We start from the raw sequence: 25,893 nt of genomic DNA, 5'->3' as shown, positions 1-25,893 counted from the left end.
TTTTTAAAGTCATGTTCAACAGAATTCTGCAGTTTGCCGTGTAACAAACTTGACAATATTATTTTGAACCTTTTCCTATAGCTTACGGGATTAATTTTTTATGTGTTAGATGTGTCATTCTGCCTGAAGAACTTGTCTCTGAACATTTGGTACATGAGGTTGGGAAACTTTTTCTGACGTAGAAGGTGTGTGTATGCTGTTCATGTGAGCTTGAGGTGCGAATCACTTAATTCAAATAAGTACACTCAGTAGAAGATTAGAGTTGAGAATTTATTTATATCAGAATATCAAATATTCTGGAATTCTGACAAAAAGATAAAATTTCTAAAAAAAAAAAAAAAAAAAAAAAAAAAAAAAAGGAAGATGCAGCTTTTCTGAGTAGTTGAATCATTTCCAACACAGGATCTACAAAGGGTAATTTTGGATATTAAATCAAGGTTTGACCATTTAGCAGAGTTCTGGTCAGTTTTCTAGCGTTCTTTTCTTTTTTGTAGAACAAGTGATTTGGCCAGTTGCATCGTGAGGCCTCAAAAGCACGCTGCTGATTATTTTTGCTGAAACTGCCATCTTGATTGAGTTTTAACTTTAATCTCTTCAATTTCATTTCAAAATGCTCAGAGGACTTTAAGCTATCTTAAGGGTTTTTTCTTTTTGATTCAGCAGCTACACAAAAGGGTAAATTATGGATTTTTATCACAGTAGTTGGGTAGCTGAGTCTTTTAAACACTTTTAAATGTCTGACCTTTCATTCTTCTGTGTAATGGAGTACCGAAATAGGATAGTATCTTGTGAAAAGCACCTGTGTGACTTTCTTTAAGGCTCTTTGTGCTGCTCTCACTGTGAGTAAATGGAAGTTGAGGTACCCTTTCAGTCTATAAAATTCAGATTTTCATTTATTAAGAACTTTTCAATTGTATGCTGTTGTATAATCTATGTTTTTGAAGATTAGAGGATTTTCAGGCACGGGAATATGACTGTGTTCATGATGAAATGCAACAGTTTTTTGTTTGTCTGTTTTTGTTACACAGTCCTTTCTCATCTTGTAAGACATATGGTCAGGGAAGATACCTTAAATCACTAAGAACTTTGCCAGAAAGTGTCAACATCTTTGTAGAATCATCTCTCAATTTCACTTAGCAAATAACAATATATTGTTATGATTTTTTTTACTGTGTCCAGAATTGAAATCCTAAAGTGGGGAATTTTGATATGGCAGTTTTGCTAATGTCTGCACAATGTACCACTTTAATGCCATATGATTATGTGGAAAGGCTGTGACAGTGATATAGTAATATGTATCTACTAAAAAAAAAAAAAGCAAACACCACAACTCTGACTACAAAGAACTGTTTCAGTCTTGCCAATTTTTCTTGTACTCTTCTGTGTAAAATAGATAAATTTGGTTTCATAGAATCACAGCATCATAGAATATCCCGAGTTGGAAGGGACCCATAAGGATCATGAAGTCCAACTCCTGGCACCGCACAGGTCTACCCAAAAGTTTAGACCATGTGACCAAGTGCACACTCCAATCACTTTTAAAATTCAGACAGGCTTGGTAAAGTGACTACTTCACTGGGGAGCCTGTTCCAGTGTGCAACCACGCTCTTGGTGAAGATTTGTTCTTTTACTTCTTTTTTGCAAGCTACTGGTAAATCTAGAACCTTTTACTGTATTAATAGAACATGCTCTTACTTGTTAATGATATTTTAAGAGAATAATAAAAAAAATGAAAAGGAAATATTAAAAACTTAGTTTTAAAATTATATGAGCACCATTTTTTTTAGCTACAAAAAAAAAAAAAAAGATCTGGAAGGATCTGGACAAGCTGTTTGCCCACAAGAGTGCACAGCACACAAACGAAGTTCCTGTATGTGCTAGTGCTAGAAGTGTATTAGCAAGAACAAATTTTTGTGCAACTGTAGAAATACAATGTGTAGTTCTCTGAACGATGTGTACAGCACTTCTCTCATTAGCAGCGTAATCCTGGTGTTCTTTTCTGAGGCAAAGAACAATGTGCCTATGAGTCGCTGTGCACTTTGTGATCCATTTGTTAATGTGCACGCTGACCACTTTTTAAATTTCTTTATAAACTTATTTTTCAGTCTCCCTGCTTATTCAGATAACAGTAAATAATTATGGTGTTAAGCTGTCTGTTCTGCGAGGAAAAAATAGTGTGGTATTTACAGTTAACCATGGTTATTTCGTATCTTAGCCCCTGTATTTTAGCAGTTACAGGTTACTGTTTTCAAGGCTGTTATTGAGTTTTTCAGGGAGAGGCAGTACCCTTTATTATACCTAATCACATACTTGGGAAAACATGGACAAAGTTCTTCAGGTTAAACACATGCTGTGGTTTATACGGCATCTTTAGTGGCAATTATCAATTACGCAGCCATCTATTGCTCAAATCCTCCTTCTATACATGTATCACAGCACCTACCCTGCAGTTGTAATGGCACAGTAGTTTCTAGGTCTGTGGTGCAAACTGGCTTAGCTTAAAACATGTTGTTGAGTTGCTTGCATTTGGATCACTTTTCTAACATGACAGTCCTGCACGTAGTGTAGATGGAAATGTATGACTGTGAAGAGCAGCAGCATTGTGCAATTTCTACCAGATTTCTTTGTTGTAAAGTCCTCGGACACAGCTGACATCAAGGTGCATCTGAAGTATGGCAGCAGCTGGTGAATTTTACCTAACTGTGGTAATCCATCATGATTTAAAGGAAAAAGGAAAATGTGTAGCTTAGGAGGAGAGTTGCTAGCAAGGGGATAAATGACAGCAATTTAATAACTGTGGAACATTGAAACCACAGATTGACATGAATTTAAGCATCCTTCTCCTAGGAGGAAATACTGGGGTCCAAAAATCGAGCCTGGGTGGGGTACAGAGAGGAATGGGACACACTGAAGTGTTTCTTTGAATGTTGACTTAAATGTTTGTGACTGAATTCTTCTTAAGGTTGGACCTGGAAGAAACTTTTTTTTTTTAATTATTTTTTTATTTTGATCCAATGATGATGATACAATTCCTGCCAGGTTATTATGACTTTATATATTATTGTGTAGTGTGTGATTTCTAATTTGTGTGATGTAAATTTATTTTTCTCAAGTAATTTCTTTTAATCCTAGCAGAATGGGACAAAGCAGTGGTAAAATTCAGTGCTACACACAAGTAGTATGGAAAACTGCTACAGTCTCAGAAGTGCTACCACACTATTGAACAGGGAATGCTTTTGAGTATGTGCGTGTGTGCATTGACTACTATCTGCTAGCAGCTGTTTTAAATTTTACTATTTTTCATTTGTAGAAAAAGTTAATTATTCATATTCACTAAGATACATGCTGTTTTTTGAAGAACTTGGCTTTATTTCTCTTGGGGGGGGGGGGGGGGGGGGGGGGGCAGCAAGTGATAGTTCATTTTTGATAAAGGTCATTTTCTCATGGAAAATACAGACCCTGGCTTCTACTGGGAGGAAAGTGAAACCACTTCCCATTTCGTCTCGAGTTTCTTGGGAAATATGTTGTTTTGCAACCGTAATTGAATAAAAGTTTTTTTGTTGTTGTTTTTAGTGGTGGATGGGGAAAATTACCAATACTCAACAGAAATCCATTGATTCAAACGTGGTTCTTGCAGAATTTTTAATGAATTTACTTCAAGTTGCATTTAAAAAAAAAAGAATCTGAGTTCTATTAAAAGACCCTTAAAGAAGAAATTAATGTTGTTTTGGTGCAAGTTCTTAAAAGGCAATTTCTATACTCTAAGAGCTTGTGCTTCTAAGGGTGATTATATTATTCATATGCTTAGAGAAACATACCTAGAGTGTTTTAAGTTAACTGCTCACTCCTTTGCTGTGGAACATTAAAGTGCAATTTACCTCTGTAATTTCTCTGGAGACGGTTCTTAAATCTGGTCATGCTGGACTCTATAGATGCAGTGCTGTTGGAGAGTAGGAGCAGATTTAGATTTTCTTTTGACAACATGTCTTTGGAGTTCTGGTAGTGTGAAGTCTTCTAAATACTTTGTGCATTAAGCTCACTTCTTTGAGATAAGGATATGGGCTCTTTAAGCATGCTTTCTGGTATGACCAGGACCAAATCTGAATGATCCTGTGACCAAGGGAAACTTAGCCAGTTTATACTTTAATTTTCTGCATTAAACATTGTCACGGAGAGAAACAATTGTGAAGATGAATGAAGTCCCAGTAGGGAAAATTATTGATCAGACTTCAGTGTGGAATGAATAAAGGATGATGTGATAACATAATATGTAAGTGAAATGGTATAACCTTGTTATTACCTTAAATAATATAAATTGTGGTTTAAAAAGCCAGTTGTACAAGAAGTTACTGGATTTGAAGGACTCTCTCTAATATAGAAATAAATTCCAGAAGAATACTTGATGATCTGGCGTAATTCTTAGTAAATTTTTATTACTTGATCAGTGATGTCATCTCATTGCTTGTCAACTTGAAGCTGTGTTTCACTGTTTCTTTACCATGTGAAGGACACAAATTGTCTGGAACAGGGCTGAAGTATTTACTTTACTGAAGTAAAAAGCAAGCAGTAAATTAAAGAAATTGAATTAAACTGCTTTATCTTGGGGAAATTTCCTGGGCAAGAGGAAGAAGGCAGAATAGTAATTCAAGGAAAGGCAAGCCTGAAGCAGAGTGAACTGCCTCCAGAAGGAAAACGATGAACTTTTAAGAGATTTGGCACAAACCCAAGTCCCCATGCTATTGCTGAAGTAGCAGATTGAGGCTCATCTTATTCAGCTCTGTTCCTAATAATGTTACCCCATTGCCTCTATATTCTCCCAGCTTTGGATGGCTGTAAGATGTTTCAAGAGTTGCTGTAACCTGAAAAATAGAATGTTTAACTGTATTGTTACGGTAGTGTGCTATGTCCGCTACTGGGGTCAGCCAGTCACTGGTTATGTTTTCATCTAACCTCTCCTGTTATGTGTAGCTTTTCTTGTTCTGCTGTAGGACTGCTTTTCTGGCACTGCACCTACGATCATGGCCCACATCAGTATTCCCTTTCGTTGGAAAATATAAGGAGACTGCACATGGAAACTTCTAACAACAGGATTTTCTGAATGGAATCTTTCTTTTCCCCTCTAACTAGTTCTACAGACACCTTTGGGCTCAGATTTCATTGCTATAAGGCTACAGGCGCCATTATCAGTTCCAGACAACTCCTTTGCCCGTTGTATTAGGTATTGATGGGTTGTCTATCAGAACCGAAACTTTCATTCAGCTTCATAGTCTAGATTCTGGAAAAAGTAGCTCAAAACCTTGTTGAACACAGATGTCTTTCCTTTTTCCAGATAGTTTCCTCATCACCCTCTTTTTAAGATAACAGATTACTGCCACAATATAGATCTTTGCTATTCTGGATCCCTTGTCCTTTTGGAGTTCTGCACCCCATTGGTTTATGCTTGTGTGTAAGAAAAATTCAAGAACTCGGTATTGTCTTTAACCTTGATTTGAGCTTTATTGTTTTTTTTTTTTTTTTCAGATCTCTTTGCAAGAAATCAACTTAAACATAGTTTGTTGTGCAAATTGTACTTTTCTTGCACATCATTCGTCCAGCCATGTTTGCTTTCATATACATACTACCTCAGTTGGTGCTTCTTTAACCATTTTCATAAAAAATGGAGAGCAGACACAGCAAGACTATGTATAAATTAGCCATGCTTGAGGCCACTGTGTTTTACTTATGCACAAGGATGTGCGTCACAGCAAAACTGTTTTATTTGTGCTCCTTTGACCCCTCACAGATTTGCCTGGGATGAGTGGACCTCTAACTCTGTGTAAGAGTACAGAATGTTACTCATGAATTATTGACAAAGTTGAATTTAGTTTGTGTATTTTACATTATTCCCAATTCAAAATATTCTGATTAATTTGTACCTGTCAAGTGCTTTGCTCATCAAAAATTAGACTGAGAACAAGTGAATAGGTGTTTCATTAGAATCAGTTACCATGGGATCTCCTCTGATTGGGTAAAATCAGATATAGATCTAAAGTTGTAATGTTTTTGTGTTGAATTTATAATAACAAAACCAATGTTTCAAGGCACGAGTGAAAATTGTTTTGTGTATGTTACTAATGTTCTGTTTAAAATGCTGTAGTAGCAGCACTATGTCCTACTTGGAGAATGCTGTGAAATAAATGTAAGTTGGTATGCATGTAAGAAATTATATAGAGTATTTTTTCAATTTAGAACAGTTATCTCTGGGCTATGTTTTTCAGGTGGCTGAAATGCATGGGGAACTGATTGAGTTTAATGAGAGGCTGCACCGTGCTCTGATGGCTAAAGAAGCTCTTGTGTCCCAGATGAGACAAGAACTAATTGATTTGAGAGGGCCGGTAAGTGTTTGTTTATTACATTGAGAAATACTGTTCTCAAAACCATTACTCGTGTTGAAATAAAATCTGCACTACCTTATAAGAAATAACAGCTAATAAACCATCTGTCAAGAATACCTTACTTGGTATTTTTGCTATTGTCTCATTCTCTTTAGCAGTATTTAATTTATATAGTAGTATTGAATGTATTCAGACAATAAAAATGTCTGCAGTGCTCAGATGCTTTTAAGTTTGTTTGTTTTTGCTGAGCTTTTTACTTTGGAAGGTTGAAATAATAAAAAATAACTGGTAGGTTTCTAAATGAGAAGTTACCCGTATCCATATATCTACAGAGGTCAGCATCACTGTTCTAGAAACACTTTATAATGTGCCTAGAGGCACTGAAATTTTCAGTGTTATTCTCAGTCAGTTTTAAAAGGGCCATGAAGACTTATTTCTGTTGTTCTAATTCTTCTGGTTATTATACCTGTCTTCTTTCTCTGCCTTTAGTTTTAGCCCTATTTTTGCAGCCTGAGCTAAATACCAAATAGCAGTTTGTGTTCATGAGCTGGTTATTTGAGAAAATTAAAAAAAAAAAAAACAAAAACAACACAACAACATAACAAAACAAAACAGCAATCTCCTCCCCTCATCCCCAAGTCCCTAGAAATAAAAGTTTTTGTTTTCTACCAGATACTGCTTCCCTTTGGCTTCTTGTGTTAAAAGATTTGGTTGAAACGTGGAGATGTGCAAAAGTAAAGGAAGTTCCTGATAGTTGTCTGTCTTAGCAGGAAAGCGTACTTTGATGGGTTTTGTTCATATGGTTGCACAGTATTGTACCTTAGTTTTTTGTTCATACTGGAGGCATTCATGCTTATTTTATCATAACATTTGTGTCATGTGGCTGATAAGAATTCCATGTGCATAAGTGAAGCAGGATTTCACCTGTAATTTTCAGCCTTTTAGGTGTAAACAATCTCATTATTGTGTCAAGAAATGACAAATGATAAATCACAAGTGTATTATGACTATACTTTCTTACTTAGATTTCAGACTGTATGTCCCTGTTCAGAGATTTTGTTTTTACTTATGTATCCACATATCCTATTAATAGATACAAACTGTGTATAATAACTTTGTTCCTGTATAAATTCCTGCTTTATTTTACTTACGAATGTTGTGCAGTCCCTTCATCTTGAAATAGTAAAACTAGATAGTGTTCAGGAAAGAGCAACAGGGATAATCAAAAGCGGAGTGGTGTTCTGTATGTGGCTGGTTGGGCAGCCTTTCCTCAACTTGAAAAAGAATCTGCTTTGGGAAGAGTACAGTAGAGAACTGCAAAATGGTGTGTGAAAAATGGAGATCAGCTCTGTGTGACATCTCCCAGTTAAAAGCAGGTTCAAAACAAGCAGGAAGTCATTTTCCATGGCAGTCTTCTACAGCAGCAAAGCTGTGGAGCTCTTTACCAAATACTAGACAAATACTTAGAAAAATCCATTAGGGGTTACCAAATATGCTAAGCTATGTCTTGGTCAAGAAGTCCCCTGACCTGAAAATTGCTGGAGATGTAGAGTTTTGGGAAAAGTTTTGTATATGCTTGCTTGCATGAAGTAATCTTGAGAGGTGGGCATCCACTTGCTTGGAAAAACATTTGTAGTAAATAAATTATACTACCTAAATTGATCTGTAGGATCAGCTGGTGCCAAAGGCAGGAATCCCTTGGAATTTTTGCAGCCGTGGTATAAGCCACTACTCTCTTTTCCAATTAAGTATTTCTTTTAAAGAATTATTAGGTGCAGTCAGCTTATAGTGTAGTGATATAAATATATCAGCAAGCATGTTTCAGTTAATTAGTCAGATATTGTTACAAATTCTATTGTATGAGATTAGAATCTAGCCTAATCATTGAAATACTGTTGTAGTAGGTACTGTTCTCCTGAAATATGTGTCTATTTATAAAACCTGAAACATAAGTAGCTTTAACAAATCATCAGGTTTTATGATTCTGACAACTGTATTTAATTACTGCAGAAACAATACTGGATTAGTGAAATACTAGTCTTCATTAGTTGCTGCTATCCAAAATGGAACTGTGGGAACTGTGCATTGAATACAGGCTTTTGAAAAACTTTTTGCATTATCCGAATAATTTAATATATTTAATTGCATATTATTAAGCATAACTGTGCTGGTAGTCTATCTGTTACTTAAACTTTAATTAGAACTTTAAAAGTTGGTCAAGTATGCAACTGTCAGAAATTCAGTGGGATATGAATATTTGATCTCCCCTTGACTTGTTTGAAACGATCAGCCAAATTCTTAACATTTTATTATTAAAATAGTATATAATTTACAGATTCTCATAAAAATAGCTTCCATAATTCTTCACTGACTCCTTTCATTTTAATGCTAATAATCAATTTTAATGGCTGTAATTTATATATGAAATATCCACAATGATCTTTCCAAATTTTTAGTTATGGTGTTTCAGAACTTCTGTAGCAGTTGAAAACATGGAGTGTAATATTAATGCAAAAAGTATGTGCTTGCAGGGAATGAGGAAATACATTAATGCAATATGTCTCCGTCACTGTACTTTGTGTTACAGTGAACAACACATCAATTACAATCTCAGCATAAGTAACAATCTGCTTCAAAGTAGATGTGCAAGCACTGGAACTTATTAATGTCATTCTTTCTTATTTCCAAAGTCCACACTCTGTGTTTGAGGTCTTCATGCAAAACTCTTACTGAAGTTAATGAAAAGTACTGCATATGTCTGGGGGTAGGACTTCCATTTCAGATACAGGCAAAGATAGGGTACAGATTATAGGCAAGACAGAAAAATGTCTGCTCTGTATAAAAGCCCTGGAATGCCAACCAGTGTGCTGCTGCACAAGGGTGGACTGGAGTGGGAGCATGTAACAGCTGATGCTAGGACTTGAGAGACGGGAGTTACTGGCTCTTGCCAGCATAATGACTGCCCTGTTCCTCCAGAAGGAGGGCAGCAGACCTGTTTAGGACTTGTGCTTCCATACGTATGCCCTGGAGCTGTCTCAGCTCTGCACAGCTTTTCTTCTTTTCTTTTCTCCAGTAGGAATGACTCAGTTTTTGCTGAGCCATCTCTCTTGAAACTTGGGACAGCAAAATTCAGTTTTGCCTTGAGTATTGGTGGGAGTTGAGCTGGTCTGTCAAAACCTTTGGGAAGGTGATTTTCCTTAGTCCCCTTTGAATTTTGATATGGCTTTACAATAAGCAATAATGCATATTTATGTTTCTTAGGCAGATATTCTGAAAAACAGGCAACATATATTACGGAGATGTATTGAACTGATAATTAACTAATGTAGATACCTTAGCTAGAAGTTGACAACTTTCAGCTGTTCTTCAGCAAAACACACTAATTTTTCTTAGTTGTGGTTTGTGCTTCAGCGTAGTTAATGGTGAGAATATAGCCTTTTATGTTTAACTGGCTTTAAAGTAAAGGTTAAGAAAAAAAAAAAAGCTTTTATTGATTTATTTCCAAATGTTCTTTCTATCTTGTTTTCTTACAACTGTTACTTCTTGGAATTCTGTAGGTGTTAGCTCATCATTACCTTTTTTTTATGAAGTTTCATAGCAATTTGATGTTTTATGATAACACAGCTAACATAAAATGATCATGTGTCTTAGTAGAATGTGCAGTATAAGACAAAATGTTCACTTGGTTTTATGTGCTTCAACTTTTCCCATAAATTCTTTATAAACACAAGGTACTTTGTTTTAGCATGCTTTGTTTATAAAGATCTAATATTGATGCTCTGGGATTTCTATACCTTTCAAAATTACATCCTTTTATAAAGTTTACAAAGTAAGATTTGTTTCTTCACAAAACTGTAGCAAATTCTAACAAGGAAACCTTGCAAGGGTGATACATTTACATTACTGTTACACAATTGTTTAATTTTTTAATAGTTTCTCAGTAATAGTTTTTTTTTTTTTTTGGGGCTTTTTATAACTTGAATTTTAAATTTTATTTTTCTTATCATATGCTTTCCATTAAGAAAGCATAATAACTAGTGTGCGGGAATTGTTTCTGTTCTGTAAATATAGGTCCCTGGAGATTTGAGTCAAACATCTGAAGATCAGAGCTTGTCAGACTTTGAAATGTAAGTTTTCTAATATGCATATTTCTGCTTCCATGTTGTCTTTATGGGAAAGAAGAAAAAGCAAGTAGAGTGAATAATTTCCTTTTCCTATATTATTTCCAATAAATAAATTCTCAGATATGGTGCTCCATTGTTAAAAAGCATGGAGAGCTACATGGTCCATGTAGTTTTTAATAATGTATGCAAGGCATTCAGATTCATGGACATTTTCTTGAAGTGCTCTTCCAGTGTCCTAGAACCTAGTATTCTAGCACAGCACCAAACAGTTACTGTTTTCTGTTGCTTTGGTTTTGGTAGATTCTAGATGATACTAATAACATGATGGTCCTTCTCATTTTTCTCATCTCAATGCATACAAATAGTACTATTAAAAAAAATAAAGTAGGTCACCACAGATCACTTTAGAGTGGTGTGATTTGAAGCTTTGCTTTTATTAGTCTGACTAAGGAATCTAGCTTTTTGAGGATGATGGGGTGAAAATACAGCTGGTGTTTTTCTATTGCAGAAATTTGGAAGTAAATCACAAAGAGAGAGGGTGGAAATTGCTTCTCCATAACTGTTCAGTGCTCTTCTGTTATTTGATGAACTCTGTTGTTGTTGTTGTTGAGTTTTGTGGACCTCACTGTTGAACTTGTTGAAATGAATAATTTTTGTTTCATGTATGTAATCAAATGTTGTCAAATTCACAAAAGTAAAAGATGATTTGCTTAATCTTTTCCCCAGTTACGTTAATTTTAGGGAACGCTTTTAGATATAGTAAGTATAACAGGCTCAGGCAGAACTACAAATTTTCTGGTATTCCATTTGAAATGTTAAGTTGCTTCGTTGATGACCTTGATCACTACCTAAATACCTGGAACTACTACTTTGCAATTTTAATACGTAAATATGATTATCTATTTTAAGTTTATCTCTCATCTCCTCAGATCAAATCGTGCTCTTATTAATGTTTGGATTCCCTCTGTCTTTCTGCGTGGAAAAGCTGCTAATGCATTCCATGTTTATCAGGTAAGTAACACGTTCTAACAGAAATTCAATAAACACTTTCTGACTGGAATGGAACATTTTAATATTTTAAGGATCTCAGTATAATTTTATTAGAGATCAGATAAAGGACATCAGCAGTAACTTCATACATGTTCCTACATAGGATGACAGTGATCCTCAAAATAGCGTTATTTTGATTGTTGGCTCTTAATAGTGTAAATGCATGTTAATAAAATGGCTGCATTGACCAGAGCACAACAATTCAGTGCTGACTAGTAATACCTTCTTCAATATGCATGTTGTAAATACTCTATTTCAGTTCTGCAATATCAATGACCAGAAATGTTACTTGACAGACAGACAGATATGGATTACTTAGTAGCTCAAAAATATTTTGAATGGTGCAGAAAGCCTTAACTGTGTGTCACTGGGTATGTTCATAGTGGGTTTTGCTTCTGCTGGGTCTAAATTTAGAGTTTGCAGTCTAGCCTGCCTTGTAGCTGAAGCATTGAAATCCCATACTGTTTTTTGATTCATGGATTTTCAGCTTTAGACCAGTTATAGCCCTGCCATTTTGCCTATAGAATGGCTAGCCTTAAACAGCTCTTTGATGTGCTTTATCAATCTACTTGTATTTCTCTTTGTGGATTATTTTCATAATTATTATGATAAATTTTTAAACTTTTGAGCATTTTTTATAATTATTAGTATAATTATTATGATGCATGAAAACATTTAGTCTTTCCCGTGTTTCAGCAATGTGTGCTTAGCTTTAAACAAGATTTCTGGGAATTTTTAACATTCCTCTCACTTTGAACAATGATTTTTATAGAATTCTGAATTATTTATGGACTGTTAGTACAGGAAACCACCTTTTTGGCCAGTAAAGTATAATGAAAAATAAGTCTTCAGCTAATGCAAAGAAAAGCTGGCAATACTGAAGTTGTACTGAGTTAGTAATTTATTCAAAAGTGTTGAACAATCAGTTAGTCAGATTTAGGTGTATGAGTGCGTCTGGAAGGCTAACATGTTGACAAGTGTGATTATTTTTGATAATTCCCTATTGCATTTCTGTCTCTCACTTGTTCTTCCATTGTACTGTAACTGCCTACATGTTCCCAAACCCAGATACCAGTCTGGCAAAACAGAAATCCTTAGATGTACCAGTATCCCACCACATCTCTGTTACTATAATGCTGCTACAGTTCTGTGATGACTGAAGGAGCTCTCGTTTCTCCTGTTTGTTTCCCATGTTGCCGTGTTTATCAACCTGCTGACATATTGGAAGGTTCTCAATGTCTATATTTACTTTTTCAAGGAAATTAAGTTGAAGTAAATCCTTCTTCATTAGCATACTGTTGCTAACGGGGCAGAACAAAGTAATGAGCAAACCTTGGAAATAATTTGGTTGACTGATAAAAGCATTCTGCCAGCTATTATCTTAAAACATGCACTTCTATTAAGGCTTTCACTTTTACAGTCTCAGTGTGAATGGCTGGGTAGCATTATGTGCTATGTGGTAGTGCAGACACTCAATTTGCGAATGTTTGTGTAAGATACTAAAAATTTGAGAGAAGTTGTGATTATCACTGCCTGGGAAGGTGGAGAACTTGGGTGAATTAGTACATGACATTTATTGTGATTCCTTTGATGGAACGATTGTTAAAGGCTTGCTTTGTAGGGCAGAACCAAATATTGAGGCTGTGCCAATGCCTTTGTCTCAAAAAAACAAAACCCCCCAGAAGAACCCTATGCAGTAACTCCAAGTTGGGTACCCATCAGCTGAAACATCTTGCATCACCAGTGCTGTTGTGATACTGTTGCACATGATCTTGAAGTCAGTTGCATTTGTAGCTTGGTTGTGTAAACCTGGATCTGAGATTTTTCCAAATGACTTCATCATTTAGAAAATCTTAGTTTATATTTTTCACAATATAGATAACTAAATGTCACTTGATATTCTACTTCATTAAAATATAAGGTCTTTTGCTTAGGTCTTGGAAGAATTCTGTTTACTTTTAGTTTAATGGTAACTTGCTATCAAACTTTGTTACTCAAGAGTTCAGAGTTTTGGACAAAATTTGACTGTACTTGACTATAAAAAAAGGCACCAAGAAAACTGAGAAAGCATGTGGAATTCATGTGCATTATAGACGTTTGGCATGTTTTCTTAATAGGAAGAAATAAACCTAGCTTCCTGGTTTATAGCATGTTTGGAGCTTTATCCAAAACCTGCGTGAGTGAGTGGAGGGTGAGACACTGCTCTCAGTTGGCTTTGGATAAGGGCCTAACTACAGTGACTTGAACTAAATTTCATTCTTTATTGTGCTTCTGCACCTTATCATTTCCATCATTAGCGTGGCATTTTAGAAAATAAGTTGTGCTGTTAACAGAGTGGGTTTTAATAGACTTCATCAATTACTCAGCATTGATGGAAAACAAAGAACTTCTGATTAAAGGGTGGGCCTTTTAACAAGAGGAAGAAATGAAGCAAAATATCATTGGAAGATTGTAAAAAGATTTGAAATTTTAGATTGTCAGAAGACAGCTTTGAGAATTTACTTATTTCTGCAATATATTGTTATGCATATATGTCATGTTGGACATCACTAGTATGCAAAATTTGTTTATGGGTATATTTATTTGAAAAATGCTCAAGTTACTTTTCTGAATGTTCTGTTCATTATCTATTCACAGTAGGAAGTTACTGGAGATAGAATCACAGAATTATCTAGGTTGGAAGAGACCTCAAGATGGAGTCCAACCTCTGACCTAACACTAACAAGTCCACCTCTAAACCATATTGCTAAGCTAAGATCGTTAAGATATGTGATATGGAAAGATAGAAATTTCTTATTTATTATAGACATAGAACATCCATGGTCAGAGTTGTTTGTCTTTAATTACAGAACAGCACAGAATATCACAGAATTCCTCTGGTGAGCAGTTGTATATTTGCTCAACTTTGTCTTTTGAAATTTTAAAAAGAAAAGTGAGCAAAAGCTACCTGTAGAAGTGACCTAAAACTTCTGTCATTTCTATTAAACTTTGATCTTAGTACTTGTTAAGATCTTTCCTTATGGGAGAATACATCAATGGCATTCCTACTAGTTTTTGATCTCTTGTAGTATGACTGATAAGAGTATCTGTCTAGCAAATAACTATTTTCTGCCACCGTGCACCTGGAGAAAAAAAAAAAAAAAGGAATCTGTCCAAAAATAAACCTATGCTCTCTATATAGCACATTATATCACTATGATTAAACACTTGGAGTTGAAGTGATTGCCACATCTCTGATCAGATACGTAGTCATGTGCTTACTGAATATATATTCTGCATTTTATAGCTATCAGGAAAGCATTAATTTATAAAACTTCAGAATAGCCTCAATAACAGCACTGTGCATTTATCTAGTTAAATCTCTGCCAAAACATGTGCTCCTGATTACAGGGAATTCGATTCAATGTTGAAATTGTGGAAGAGGATATTTACTAGGCTACCAGTATGTAATGAACAGACAAGGACTAGGAGTGACAATTAGGATAAATGACTGAGCTCATTTCTGAGAGTCCTCTTATTCATAATAAGCATTATATTTGATGTTTTATCATTTATTTCTCCACAGCAGAAAATAAAGTGTTTGTAACTCTTTGTATCAGCTGTGTGAGGATTCTGCTTGTAGTATATCAATGTAAAGAAAATTGAGAATTCTTGGTAGAAGTATTGCAACTTTTTAATATTGCTGAGATCATTTCCCATATATTTTGAAGTTCGTATTTCTCTGAATGCTTTGGTAACCATAACTTGGACATAAAAATGGGCTGTTAATTGTGCTGGCAAGTTCTGAGGAAAAAGTTATGAAATAAATGGAGAAAGCAGAAATGTGCCAATTGGTACAGGCAAAATTTCAAACTTGTTTTGGGTAAGCATAGTTTTCAGATATGCTAGATACTTATAACTGTACTTGAATTAGAAATATGCTTCGCCTGCCTGAAAATTAGATTGTATGCATAACAGTCTTGTAGTAAGATGTTGCTGCCAAGTCTTGCTGAAGATGTCACAAAAAGGCATGGACCTTGACCACTGCTTTTCCATATCCAGTTCATGTAAATATATTTGAAACAACTAATGTTTTCTTCCTTTTTTTTAAAAAAAAAAAAAAAAAAAAGTTATTAAAAAGCTAGAGATACTGTCTTCCCCTTTTCTCCTGTTGTGGGTTGTCTTGTCTACTTCTTTTGGTTAGAAATTGCAGATTTACAGCATTTGTTCAGTTGATGGAGAGCAAAAGACAGTGTGCAGAGATTTGCTACGTCAGTTTTATTACTGACGCACTTGAGAACTGTCATGCATCTTCTGTCCCTTTTTATTCATAAACAGATATTTTCAGCAGAAAATAAGCTATGACATACTTATTATGTGGCTTGGAAATGGCCAAAAAAAAAAGGTGGATATATTTGCAGAGTGTGTCAAATAATGTTGAAAACTATGAACCTATAAGTATAGTGTCTGTCATCCTTTATCCTGGAGTTATAAGTGATTCTTCTTGGAAATATTAAGAGTTAGGAAAAATAAACCTGCGTAGCTGTGCCTCTTCAGAATCAATGCCAGTTTTCCATTTGTGCTCCTTGAAACAGGAAGAGAAATGAATAGCATGTTAACTTTAATTTATATCTCGGGGGGCCAGACCTGAGCATCACAAAAAAGATATGAATAGACTATGATCCCAGCAGGAGTTTTGTTATGGTGTTTTTTGCTATGGTCTTCCTTTTTTTTTTTTTTTTTTTTTTTGGTTTGTTTTTACAGCAGATTTTAATGCTTTAAATAGTTTTAACCATCAAATAGTTTTTTCTTTTTTAAATTTCTGTTAAGGATTGAAGATTCTGGACTAGCTCAGAAATCAAGATGTGCACTCTTAAAGCAAGCAGCATTTTATAGAGAATCCTATTATCCTATTAGATGTGGAAACTTTAAGCAGACCTCTATGTTTGCAGAGTTACCCCACACTCCTGTAGTAGTAATTAACTGACAGCATTTACCTGTTACGAATCTTATGAATTTAAAAGCAAGGTCTAGAAACACAGCCAAATTTTATTCTCAGTTTGAATGACTTGAGTTCAAGAGGGATAGTTGTGAGTGATAGAATAATCATCCCTCACATCTTAGCACCATCTAGCACTTTCTTTGAAATTAACAAAAGCCACAGACTTCTGTCATTCAACTATGGATGGTAAAACAATTAGTGTATACATTTTAGTAAAAAAAGCTGTTTAGAATTGGCCGTGCGCTTCTATGTCTTTATTAAATTTGCTTCAAAAATATTTTTCTTGTTTTCTGAAATATCACTATTTAACAAAAATAGACCAACATTGAGATGGCTACAATAAAAAAATGGTGACAACAAGAATACAAAAAAAAATACTGCTATTTATAATTTTTACCAAAATTAAATAGGCATTTAAAGCTTTCTTTCCTCTTGCACTGCAAGTAGTCATCTGAAGAAGGAGATCCCTACTGAGAAGAGGTAGCTATGTGTTGTGAAGTTCAATTTTGTCATTCCCTAGGATAACATAAGGAAATTTACCTGCTAAATTGAGAGAGAGAAGATCTATGTTTATAGATGTGCTACTATGAAATGCTAGGGAAGATATTGGTCCATTTGATATTCATTGATACTGGGTAAAGGAGGATATTAAAGCATCAGAGGGGTGCAGGTCCAGTATTTTGCTACATGAATGAAAATGTGGGGGGGAAAAAAAGGTTTGAGTCAGGATTTGGGGATGTTATGATTTTGGGTTATCAAGAAGAGGCCAGTAGCTAGAGTCAGTAGAGCAAATACTCAAGCAGTTAAAAAAAAGGTTTCAGAACATAAAGCAGTAACATAAAAATGCATATTTTTTTAGACTTCTGTTCACCACGGAGGTCTTACGGGGTATTCCCATTCTGGATTATTCCTTGTGGAGAATTAGCAAATTGTCTATTTTAAATGGAAGTATCAGTAGAAGATCTTGAATGAGAGGATGAATAAATCTACCCTTGCAATTCATCATGAAATAGCTGAAAACTGGTTGTGATAAATGGCTTTTAGCCTGGTTACCAGAAAATTTTAAAAAGGGATTAGGGAAGTCTTAAAAGAGCAAACTGTTAGAAATCATTAGGAAGGTGATAGAAAAGCAGAAAACACTATTATGCCATGTATAAAGCTCTGGTTTATCTGTGTGCAGTTCTAGTCCTCTCTTCTCTAAAAAATAGAACTGGAAAGGATATAGGCATGGATGGAAAATGATAGATTTAAAAAAAAAAAAAAAAAAAAAAAAGTGGAAGCTTTTTCATTTGAGCAGCATATGAGGAATTCTTAGCCTGCAAGAAAAACAGCTAAGAGGGAGAATACAGTAGCAATCTTTCAAATCCTGAAAGGCATGGAGAGATTTTTAAACTGTTTCAATATGCAGATTAAAGCATCTATTGAAACTACTATCTTGCAGTTTCAAAATAAGTGTGACAGTGGCTTTCTCCACGACATAATTGGAATTTGAGTCTTCTTGCCTCAAAGCTTGCATATTCACTAAGTTCACATGGGTCTAGAAAATTATTGGGCAAATTAAATTGAAAAAAATCAATCCAAACACAAAAGATGTTGCTTGTTTATCAAGAAATCCCTAGATAGCAGTATCTTGGAAGATGGGCAACTTTTCTGGATATATATCACTATTTTGTGTACGTTTCTAAGTGTACTGGATAAAATACATTCCAAAATTCACCAAAGAATATTCTGAACTGTAAATGTTGAAATCGGTATTTCTTGCAGTAACTGTACATTGGAAGAAACTTGAAGGTCATGGTGTAGGATTAACCCAACGTGAATTGCTCTTGTAATGCTATGATAAGAAGGTATAATGTAGTCCTAAAATGGAAATAACAGCTATGATTAGGAAACCTTTCCTTCCACAAGTGTTTATCTTATATGCATTGCAAGCTTATTCTAATGTATTCAGAAACACAGCCTTTCTCTTTATACTTGCTCTGTTTTGTTTTGCTTCAGGTTTGTATCTTGAATATTGTCTTGCAGTGTATTACTGCTGACATAGTTGTATATCTTGTACCTGGGCAGTGAGGTGAATTTGATGACCCGTTGGTATTGTTATGAATCAATAAATCATAGGGATTATTTAGGCATTATTAGATGAAATTCTTTCTGTCAGGAGTTCAGATTGGATTGTTATAACAATATCTTCTAATAAGAGCATTAGAAAAATTATGGTTATCTACTTTGACTCCAGAATAAGCTTCAGAGGTTTATTCTCTTATGAAGTTTGTTAGTAAGTGGCAAACTAATCAGTTATGAACATTTAAGGACCTGGCCACATATGAAGAAACGAATATTTCGTAAAAAGTAACAGCTAAGAAAACCTAGTCCTTTAAACAGACAAATCTAAATATTAGGCTTCTTTCTAAAATTCGGGGTCATGCAAACATGCTTCCCTTACAAACATCCTGTATTCTATTTTTTTTTTTTTTTTTTGTTCACTGCTGTTCATGATCTGTGCAGTCTGATGCCAATCTTATTTGTGAGCAAGGTGTTGGTCAGTCAGCCTACTGTTAGAAAATAATATGTCTACTATATTCACGGGCATGAAGACAGAATCCAGATTAGAATTTAAGAAAAAAATATTTGCATTTACACTTTACCTCTAGGTGGTGATAGTTAGTTGCAATTTTGTTTAGCGAGTGTAAAGCAAGATGGCAATTGCAATAGTATTGCTTTGTCGTATTTCTCAGCTGTAGAATATTGTGCTATTTGCTGTATACATATGGATTGCACTTTCCTGAGAAGTGTACAGCAAATGCCATAATACCATTAGTCATACCTTTTGTTGTTATAATTACCAATGATTGACACTTAAGATAATGAAACAGATTTTGTGATTCTTAAAGAGATACCAATATTTATACCAGGACTTGCAGTCCTCCTTGTTTGCAGGGTAATAAACATTTCAGGTTACACAAAACAAAGTTAAAGATAAACATGCTAATCAGACAAGGCTGCTATTATTTGAATATCAATAGGAGCCCTCCATAGATTATCATCAATAAACGTTCTTTTATTCTAACTTAATTCTTCTGCATCTTGAAAATTTTACTGTTTAATATTGACTGACTCATATTTTTTCCTCATAATATTTCTTCTATTACTTCAAGTGATCTTCTTCAAGTGATTTGTCTGGTCCACTTCCTCTCAGAAGGAATAGCAATATACCTTTAAATAGAAGAGGATTCACAGTGTCTGAATGCTTCTGCTTAATCAGAGAGAGTAGTTTTCACAGAAATGCTGCATAAAAGAGGAGAAGAACAGTGTCTGAAGCTAGGAGCTTTTGTGGGGAGCAAATTCCCTGGGTGAGAGAGCCAGCAATTTCATAGTGTTAGCAAAGTGCTTCTTTAAAGTCGGAAGTCTTAACAATAGAAGACAATGGATTGACAGTTTATAAACAAAAGGAAACAAACAAACCAAAACAAACAAACAAAACCCCTTAAAGTATGCAAGGAATTGAAAAAAAAAAAATTAAGTTCAGAGTTTGATTTTCATTTCCCTGATACATGAGGAATTGGATTACTTTAGCAGCTGTGGCAGTAAGCAGGCAAAAAGGAGAAAGAAGAGTGCAGTCTTCTAATCATATTCTATCTCAGAACAGCTCAGGGCAAAGAGAGAAGAAAATGGCCTAGAATGATTGGGAAAATTTGAGAGAAAGATATGGTTCATGGCATTCTGAAAGAGAGTGGTTTCCTAAGCCAAAAAGGTGAGTGCGCTACATTTTCCATAATGGGACCTGAGGATATGTCAGAGAAGCATGACAGTAGGTAGAGAAAGCTTTAAACAGTTGGGATGGAGGGAGTGCACAATGACAAGACAGTACATCTTGGAGAGAGAAGAAAAATGGTTTTATTTATAGCAGGTTTTAATATATTTTTTAAAGGAAACCGTAATACAACTCAATGTACAAATGTTTCTATAATGATTCTAATCTGGATGCAAAAAATATTAGGAAAATAAAAGTAGAATTTCTGTTTTCAAATTATTTTGTAACTAACAGAGAAACAAAAACATAGTTTGTTGTCTATATATCCAGAATAAATAGCACACATCTTATTTACATGCTGATTGGTAAGATACCTTCTTTCCCTTGGTCAGAGCACCCAAAATCTTTTACTTGGAGACCAGCCTATCAGTTCTGTCATTTCCCTGTATTCCATTCTGCAGAAACTTCTTTCACTGCAGTGGTTACCATGCTTTGCAATGACTATATGGGTGCCTCCCTTTGGAATAGTGCTAATTATTTTGGGGCATTATGAGTAATATTTCACTGTCAGAAAGAGCTAATTATGTTGTTATTTGAGTGAAATCTACTCTGATTTGAAGAGTTAAAGATAAAAATACTGATTCCATCCAGCAAAAGGATCGGTAGGCTTCTTTTGTTCTTTATTGCCCAGTCACTTTAGTGCTGATTTGATGAATAGCAATTGAACCGTGACTACAGAAACACACAGAGCATAATTCTGCATGTATATAAGTGAGTGGAAAATCCTAAAAAGTATAACACTTTTCTGTCTAGTATGACAACATTGGCCATTTTTAAAGTTAATGCTTTGTGCATTCTCTCATATATTTTACATTCCTATTGCTCATATTTATGAACTAAATACCAAAAAGTTGGTTTTAACATAGCAAATAAAATACATTATGGTATCTGTAGTCTCTATGCAAGAAAGTAGGTAGTCTTGTTGAGCTACAAGTTTATTCACTTTAATTGCTATTATGTCTCTGGTAACTGTGCACTAGAACCACAAAATGCTGCTCATATCACAGCTGAGAAGTTTCATTGTTCTGTTAGTTTTTCACTACTGCAGAAATTCTGAAATTGGATCACTTTCAAAGATGGAACTTTACCATAAATGCAGTCCTGCAGCTGCATCAAAATATAACTTGCATTTGTATTCATTTCTTCCACTTCTACGTTAACTTCAGAGAATTTAGCTTGAATTTATATTCCAAACAGAATCCCATTGTCCTGAAGTAAATTTAAGAAATGTAACTGATTCTTTTTTTTTTTTTGCTATATTCTTCCTGTTTGAACTTACACCTTTTGTTCTTTCTGTATGTTTTAAGTAGAGAAATAATTTTTATAAAAGCATCCTAACTAGGTTGAGATACATGCATCTTCTCAGAAAAGCACACTATGAAGTACGAAGAAAAGGTAGTTCCAGTCCTTTGAAAAACATTTCTCTAAATTGTAAATTTTGATCAAATTTTTTAAATTTACTAATCCTGAATAATTATGATTTACATTAAAGTTGAGTGATTAGTTTTAAGAATTTATTAACATCATAAAACAGTTTTTGAGAAACAGAACAAGTAGTAGTTACAGAAACTCATGTTTCTACGAAAGTGAATGAATTAAAGTGAATGAAAAATTACTTTGTAATTTTTCTTGGGTTACCGTAGCAATACTCTACAAAAATATACCACAGGTTATATTATGTCTATAACTTTCTAAGCCAGTAATTAATTTCTTTATGTGTTAGTGAGAGTTTTGCTTTATGATTCAGAGCAACAAAATTGTTGCTTTTCAGTTTCTTATCTTTTTTTTTGTCTTAAATAAATTTAACAGACATTTTTAAACAGTTTTGTTGTTGTTATTAGTTTTTTGGTTTGTTTTTAGCTTTTTCCTTATACACAATGGGAAGCTATAGTGGAGACGGTAAAAGTGATAAGCTGGGGTAGGTGGCTGAAGAGAACATCAAATGCAGAAGAGCTCATCTGCGTTTGATCTCTTACTACCAGCAGCCTTCCATCTTTAATTCTGAACTGGACTTTTAGAAGTTCCTGACTTGTTCTTGATGTTTTCTCTCCACAGTTTTCACAGAAGAGAATGTATTTTTAGGGAAATTTTCCTGACTGTTAATATTTATGAAAGTTATGAGGATCACAGTAGAATTAAAGTATTTGAGAAGATAATTTTAATATTTTAGAAGAAAATACGAGGAAAAGTGTTAATTTTTTGAAGTTTGGAACTGGCACAAAATTATTTTTGTTTTATGATTTTATAGTATAATAGATAATTTCTTAAATAAACGATTTAAAAGGCAAAAGATTAAAGGAGATGCCAGTTTTGTGTATAAGAAGGGGAAAAGCTGAGATGCTTGCAGTTTGAGCTTCTCCTTTTTTCCTTGTCTTTTTTTCTCCTCCAAAAAAAGTGATAGAAATGGTATATGGGAAAAAAAAGGTAATTGGAGTAATCTGTTGTATATATTTTGTAATTGGTTCAAGCTTTCTTGATCTTATTGTGGGAAGGGGGATGGAAAACTAAGCACATATCTTCCTCCCTGTACAATCTCTTCTCCCATCTCTCACAATGTTCAAGTCGCCAGTCTTAGAAAACACACAACATCCATTTAATGATGGTTGTTCAATCATTGGTTTATCCTGCTGAGTGCTAGCAATATGTTTCTTAAGATATACATGTTCTGTTAGCATTTGCAGGTTTGATTATTAATCTTTTTATCCTTTTTATCTTAATCTTTTCTATTTAAACAGATAGTCCTATTTCTGAAGCAAATATTCTCCTCTTCCGTCTTCTTCCAGAAACATTTTATAGCTTCTTTTCTAAGAATGGAAGTCTAGGATGCAAAAAAAAAAAAAAAAAAGAGTGGGGGCAAAGTGTCTTTAGTAGTTGATGTCTACTTTCTTCTGTTCTGAGTTCTAAAGATAAGACTATGGACCAGTGGTAGGCCAAAATTAGTGTTACTTAAAAGCAAATGTAAACTTTAACTGGTCAAGGGAAATAGCTCAGTTGAGTTAACCTGCAAATTGGCACTTAGTTTTTTTAAACGTTACGTATTTGTATTTGTGCCGATTGGGTTGTCTCTACTAAACTAGCTGTGAATTTTTCTTTTTGTTGTCACATGCTTGGGCATTTATAACAAACAGCACAATCTCCAGAAAAACTTTTTTAGTTAGTTAGAAGGACAGTAATGCAATAGAAATACAGCAATGCAGCAATATGGTTTGTCTCAGTCACTTTTTTTTTTTTTTAATGATGGTGCTTAGGTGGCAAATGTCACAGCAGCTTCCTTAATGTAAATCAGGCTCTTTTGCATTCCTTGTACTGCCCAGCATTTTTTTAATGCTCGTAAGAAAAACTATGACCTTGTGTTTGCAAACTTTCTCCATATTCATTATATCCTTTGAAATGTTCCAAGTTCTCTTGCATCTTGTGACATTGAATTCTGCACATTTTATAGTAGAGTTCAACTTTATGCCTTCCTTTTGGTGCCTTCTCCCCTTCAGAAGTTTTTCTTGCCTCCGGAATAGGCTCACAGGGACTTCTACTCTGGCAGGCTTGTATTTGCGGAGCTCCCATCTACAGAGTTCTCTGGCTAGCATCCATTTTTCAGTGTGTTCAGATTGTTCTACCAGGAAATGTGAGCCCTATTTGTAGGAAAGATTTTATGGTCATTCAGTTTACGGAATTTTGTTCCTAATGCTTCATCTGGTATTTTCATAATCCTGAACATCAGTGCAACAGAAGAATCTCTGCAGTACCCCGTTCAATATCTCTTTCTATGAAAGGTGCTTGAAAGAGCACCAAATACTGAATTGTAAATATACCAATTGATATTTATGCATCCAAAAAGAAAAGCACTCTCTTGAGACCACTGCAGCTCTGAAGAAAGAATTTTGATTATAAGAATTTAATCCAGGAAGCTACACAGGGACCTGGGGCAAGCTGGAAATTTGGTCCTTGTCCTTTCTTTTCCTTAGGTTTTTATGCATAAGTGGTGGTGTCAGTGGTTACTAATTGAAGGTGTCAATATTTATTAATCTGTTACCAGGGTCTATTAAGCAGCTCTGAGTCAAAAATGCTGTTAAAGATTCCATAACCAATTAAAGAAACTTTTGTCTCAATAAAACAGTATCATGGAATTAGGTTTTACTCATTTCAGTATAGAATCATTAAATTAGTGCTTTCAAATCGGCATTTCAGCAACACCAATTTATCAGGTAGTTTTCTAAAAAAAAAAAAAAAAAAAAACCACTATTAAATTACTACTGTTTCAGCTATTTCTCTTCAAATCTTTAACTTCAAATATGTTTGTAATGAGAAAATGAGACTAATTCATTATATGTGCTTATTAACTATTTTTTTCTTTCAGCTGTTGTAAATCATTGCTATGAAAAGGTTACCAGTCAGTCTTTACACAGGAGACCCAACTGGAAAGTGCTCCTAAATTACAGGCAAAAGCTACTTAATTCATTTCTTGATCAAATCAAAATCTTAAGTCTACAATCAAATAACCATTTCAGCAATGATTTTAGTTTGCTCTATGAATGCGTAAAAAGTTTGAATATTACTTAGGTTAGGAATTGGATGATTTTCAGGAAAACATTTGGGCATTTGAAATGAAATGTTGTTATTTGGAATTGAATTTTAAGTGGACCAAAGAATGAGGCCCTGAGTAGTCCTTTAAACTTTCTAGAACGTGATCCTAAAATATTGTTCTGTACTTAGATGACATATGCTTAGTTTTTTTCAGTAGCAGAAAGTAGTGTCCCTCTGAGGTGCAATGTGATAATTTGGGACAAGAATACACAGAAGTCTTGTAATCCACTTCAATGAAGTGTGATAGTATGGTTTAGCTGCATCCATCAGGCTTCCTATCATTACTCACCTCACTCTTGAATATCACCCACAGCCTCTCATATATCTTTTGTTATATCCTGTGACTCAGTCCCTTATGTCTCACACGTCTCACACATGTTTTTCTCCAGTCCTCCATATTTTGCTCCCTGTTGTCTGTCTCTTTAAATTTTCTTTTCTGAAATTTCAGGCATCTCCATTTCTCCATTTCCCCTACATGCCCCTTGTTTCAGACTCCTTGCTTCCCTCCGACCCCTTTGTCAAACAAAGTCCCCCTGCCCACAAGAAGTTATAGTTTGTCTGCTTTTGTGCTGAGATCACTGGAATTGCTGCTGTGAGCTGGGGATGAGTTGGCTGGACTTGCTTCTTTTGATTCCTTTCTTGTGACCAGAGCAATGGGTTTCTGCATCTGCCCTTTTCTTCCTTTGGCCCTTCCTTGGGAAGGGCTCTTGAGTTTGAAAGCAACACCTGGTTAGAGATTTCTTGGAGGCTTCTTGAACAAGTTGCAGGGAATATTTTTGACTCAATTTTTCCATCTGTTCAATAGGGATAAAATTATGCTGCATCACCTGAGTAGTTCTGCAGTGTTTAGATATTCAATGAATAAAAGCTACAGTAATTTTTAGATAGTAGAGGCAATTTGGGGTTATTGATATTGGCTCCCTATGCAGCAAGGAAACTATTCCCAGGGTAAAATGTGGTTTAAAAAACCTG

At 34.7% G+C, this 25,893-nt stretch overlaps 1 protein-coding gene across 4 annotated transcripts in view; it reads left to right on the top strand.

Annotated features, from left to right (window-relative positions):
* SNX29 (sorting nexin 29) overlaps nucleotides 1-25,893 on the top strand; it is a 133,715-nt gene that overhangs the window by 54,822 nt on the left and 53,000 nt on the right. For all 4 annotated transcript variants that reach the window (XR_011101751.1, XM_068699831.1, XM_068699833.1 and 1 more), the window contains exons 16-18: nucleotides 6,258-6,374; nucleotides 10,446-10,501; nucleotides 11,428-11,509. Coding sequence is in view for 3 of the 4 variants with exons in the window: in XM_068699831.1 (XP_068555932.1) it covers nucleotides 6,258-6,374; nucleotides 10,446-10,501; nucleotides 11,428-11,509 (255 nt within the window). In the remaining variant the exon portion in view is untranslated. The remainder of the gene's footprint in view (nucleotides 1-6,257; nucleotides 6,375-10,445; nucleotides 10,502-11,427; nucleotides 11,510-25,893) is intronic.

This window comes from Anas acuta, chromosome 15 (genome assembly GCF_963932015.1).
Source record: "Anas acuta chromosome 15, bAnaAcu1.1, whole genome shotgun sequence".
NCBI classification, from domain to species: Eukaryota; Metazoa; Chordata; class Aves; order Anseriformes; family Anatidae; genus Anas; species Anas acuta.
This window is presented reverse-complemented; position numbering and strand designations above follow the sequence as displayed.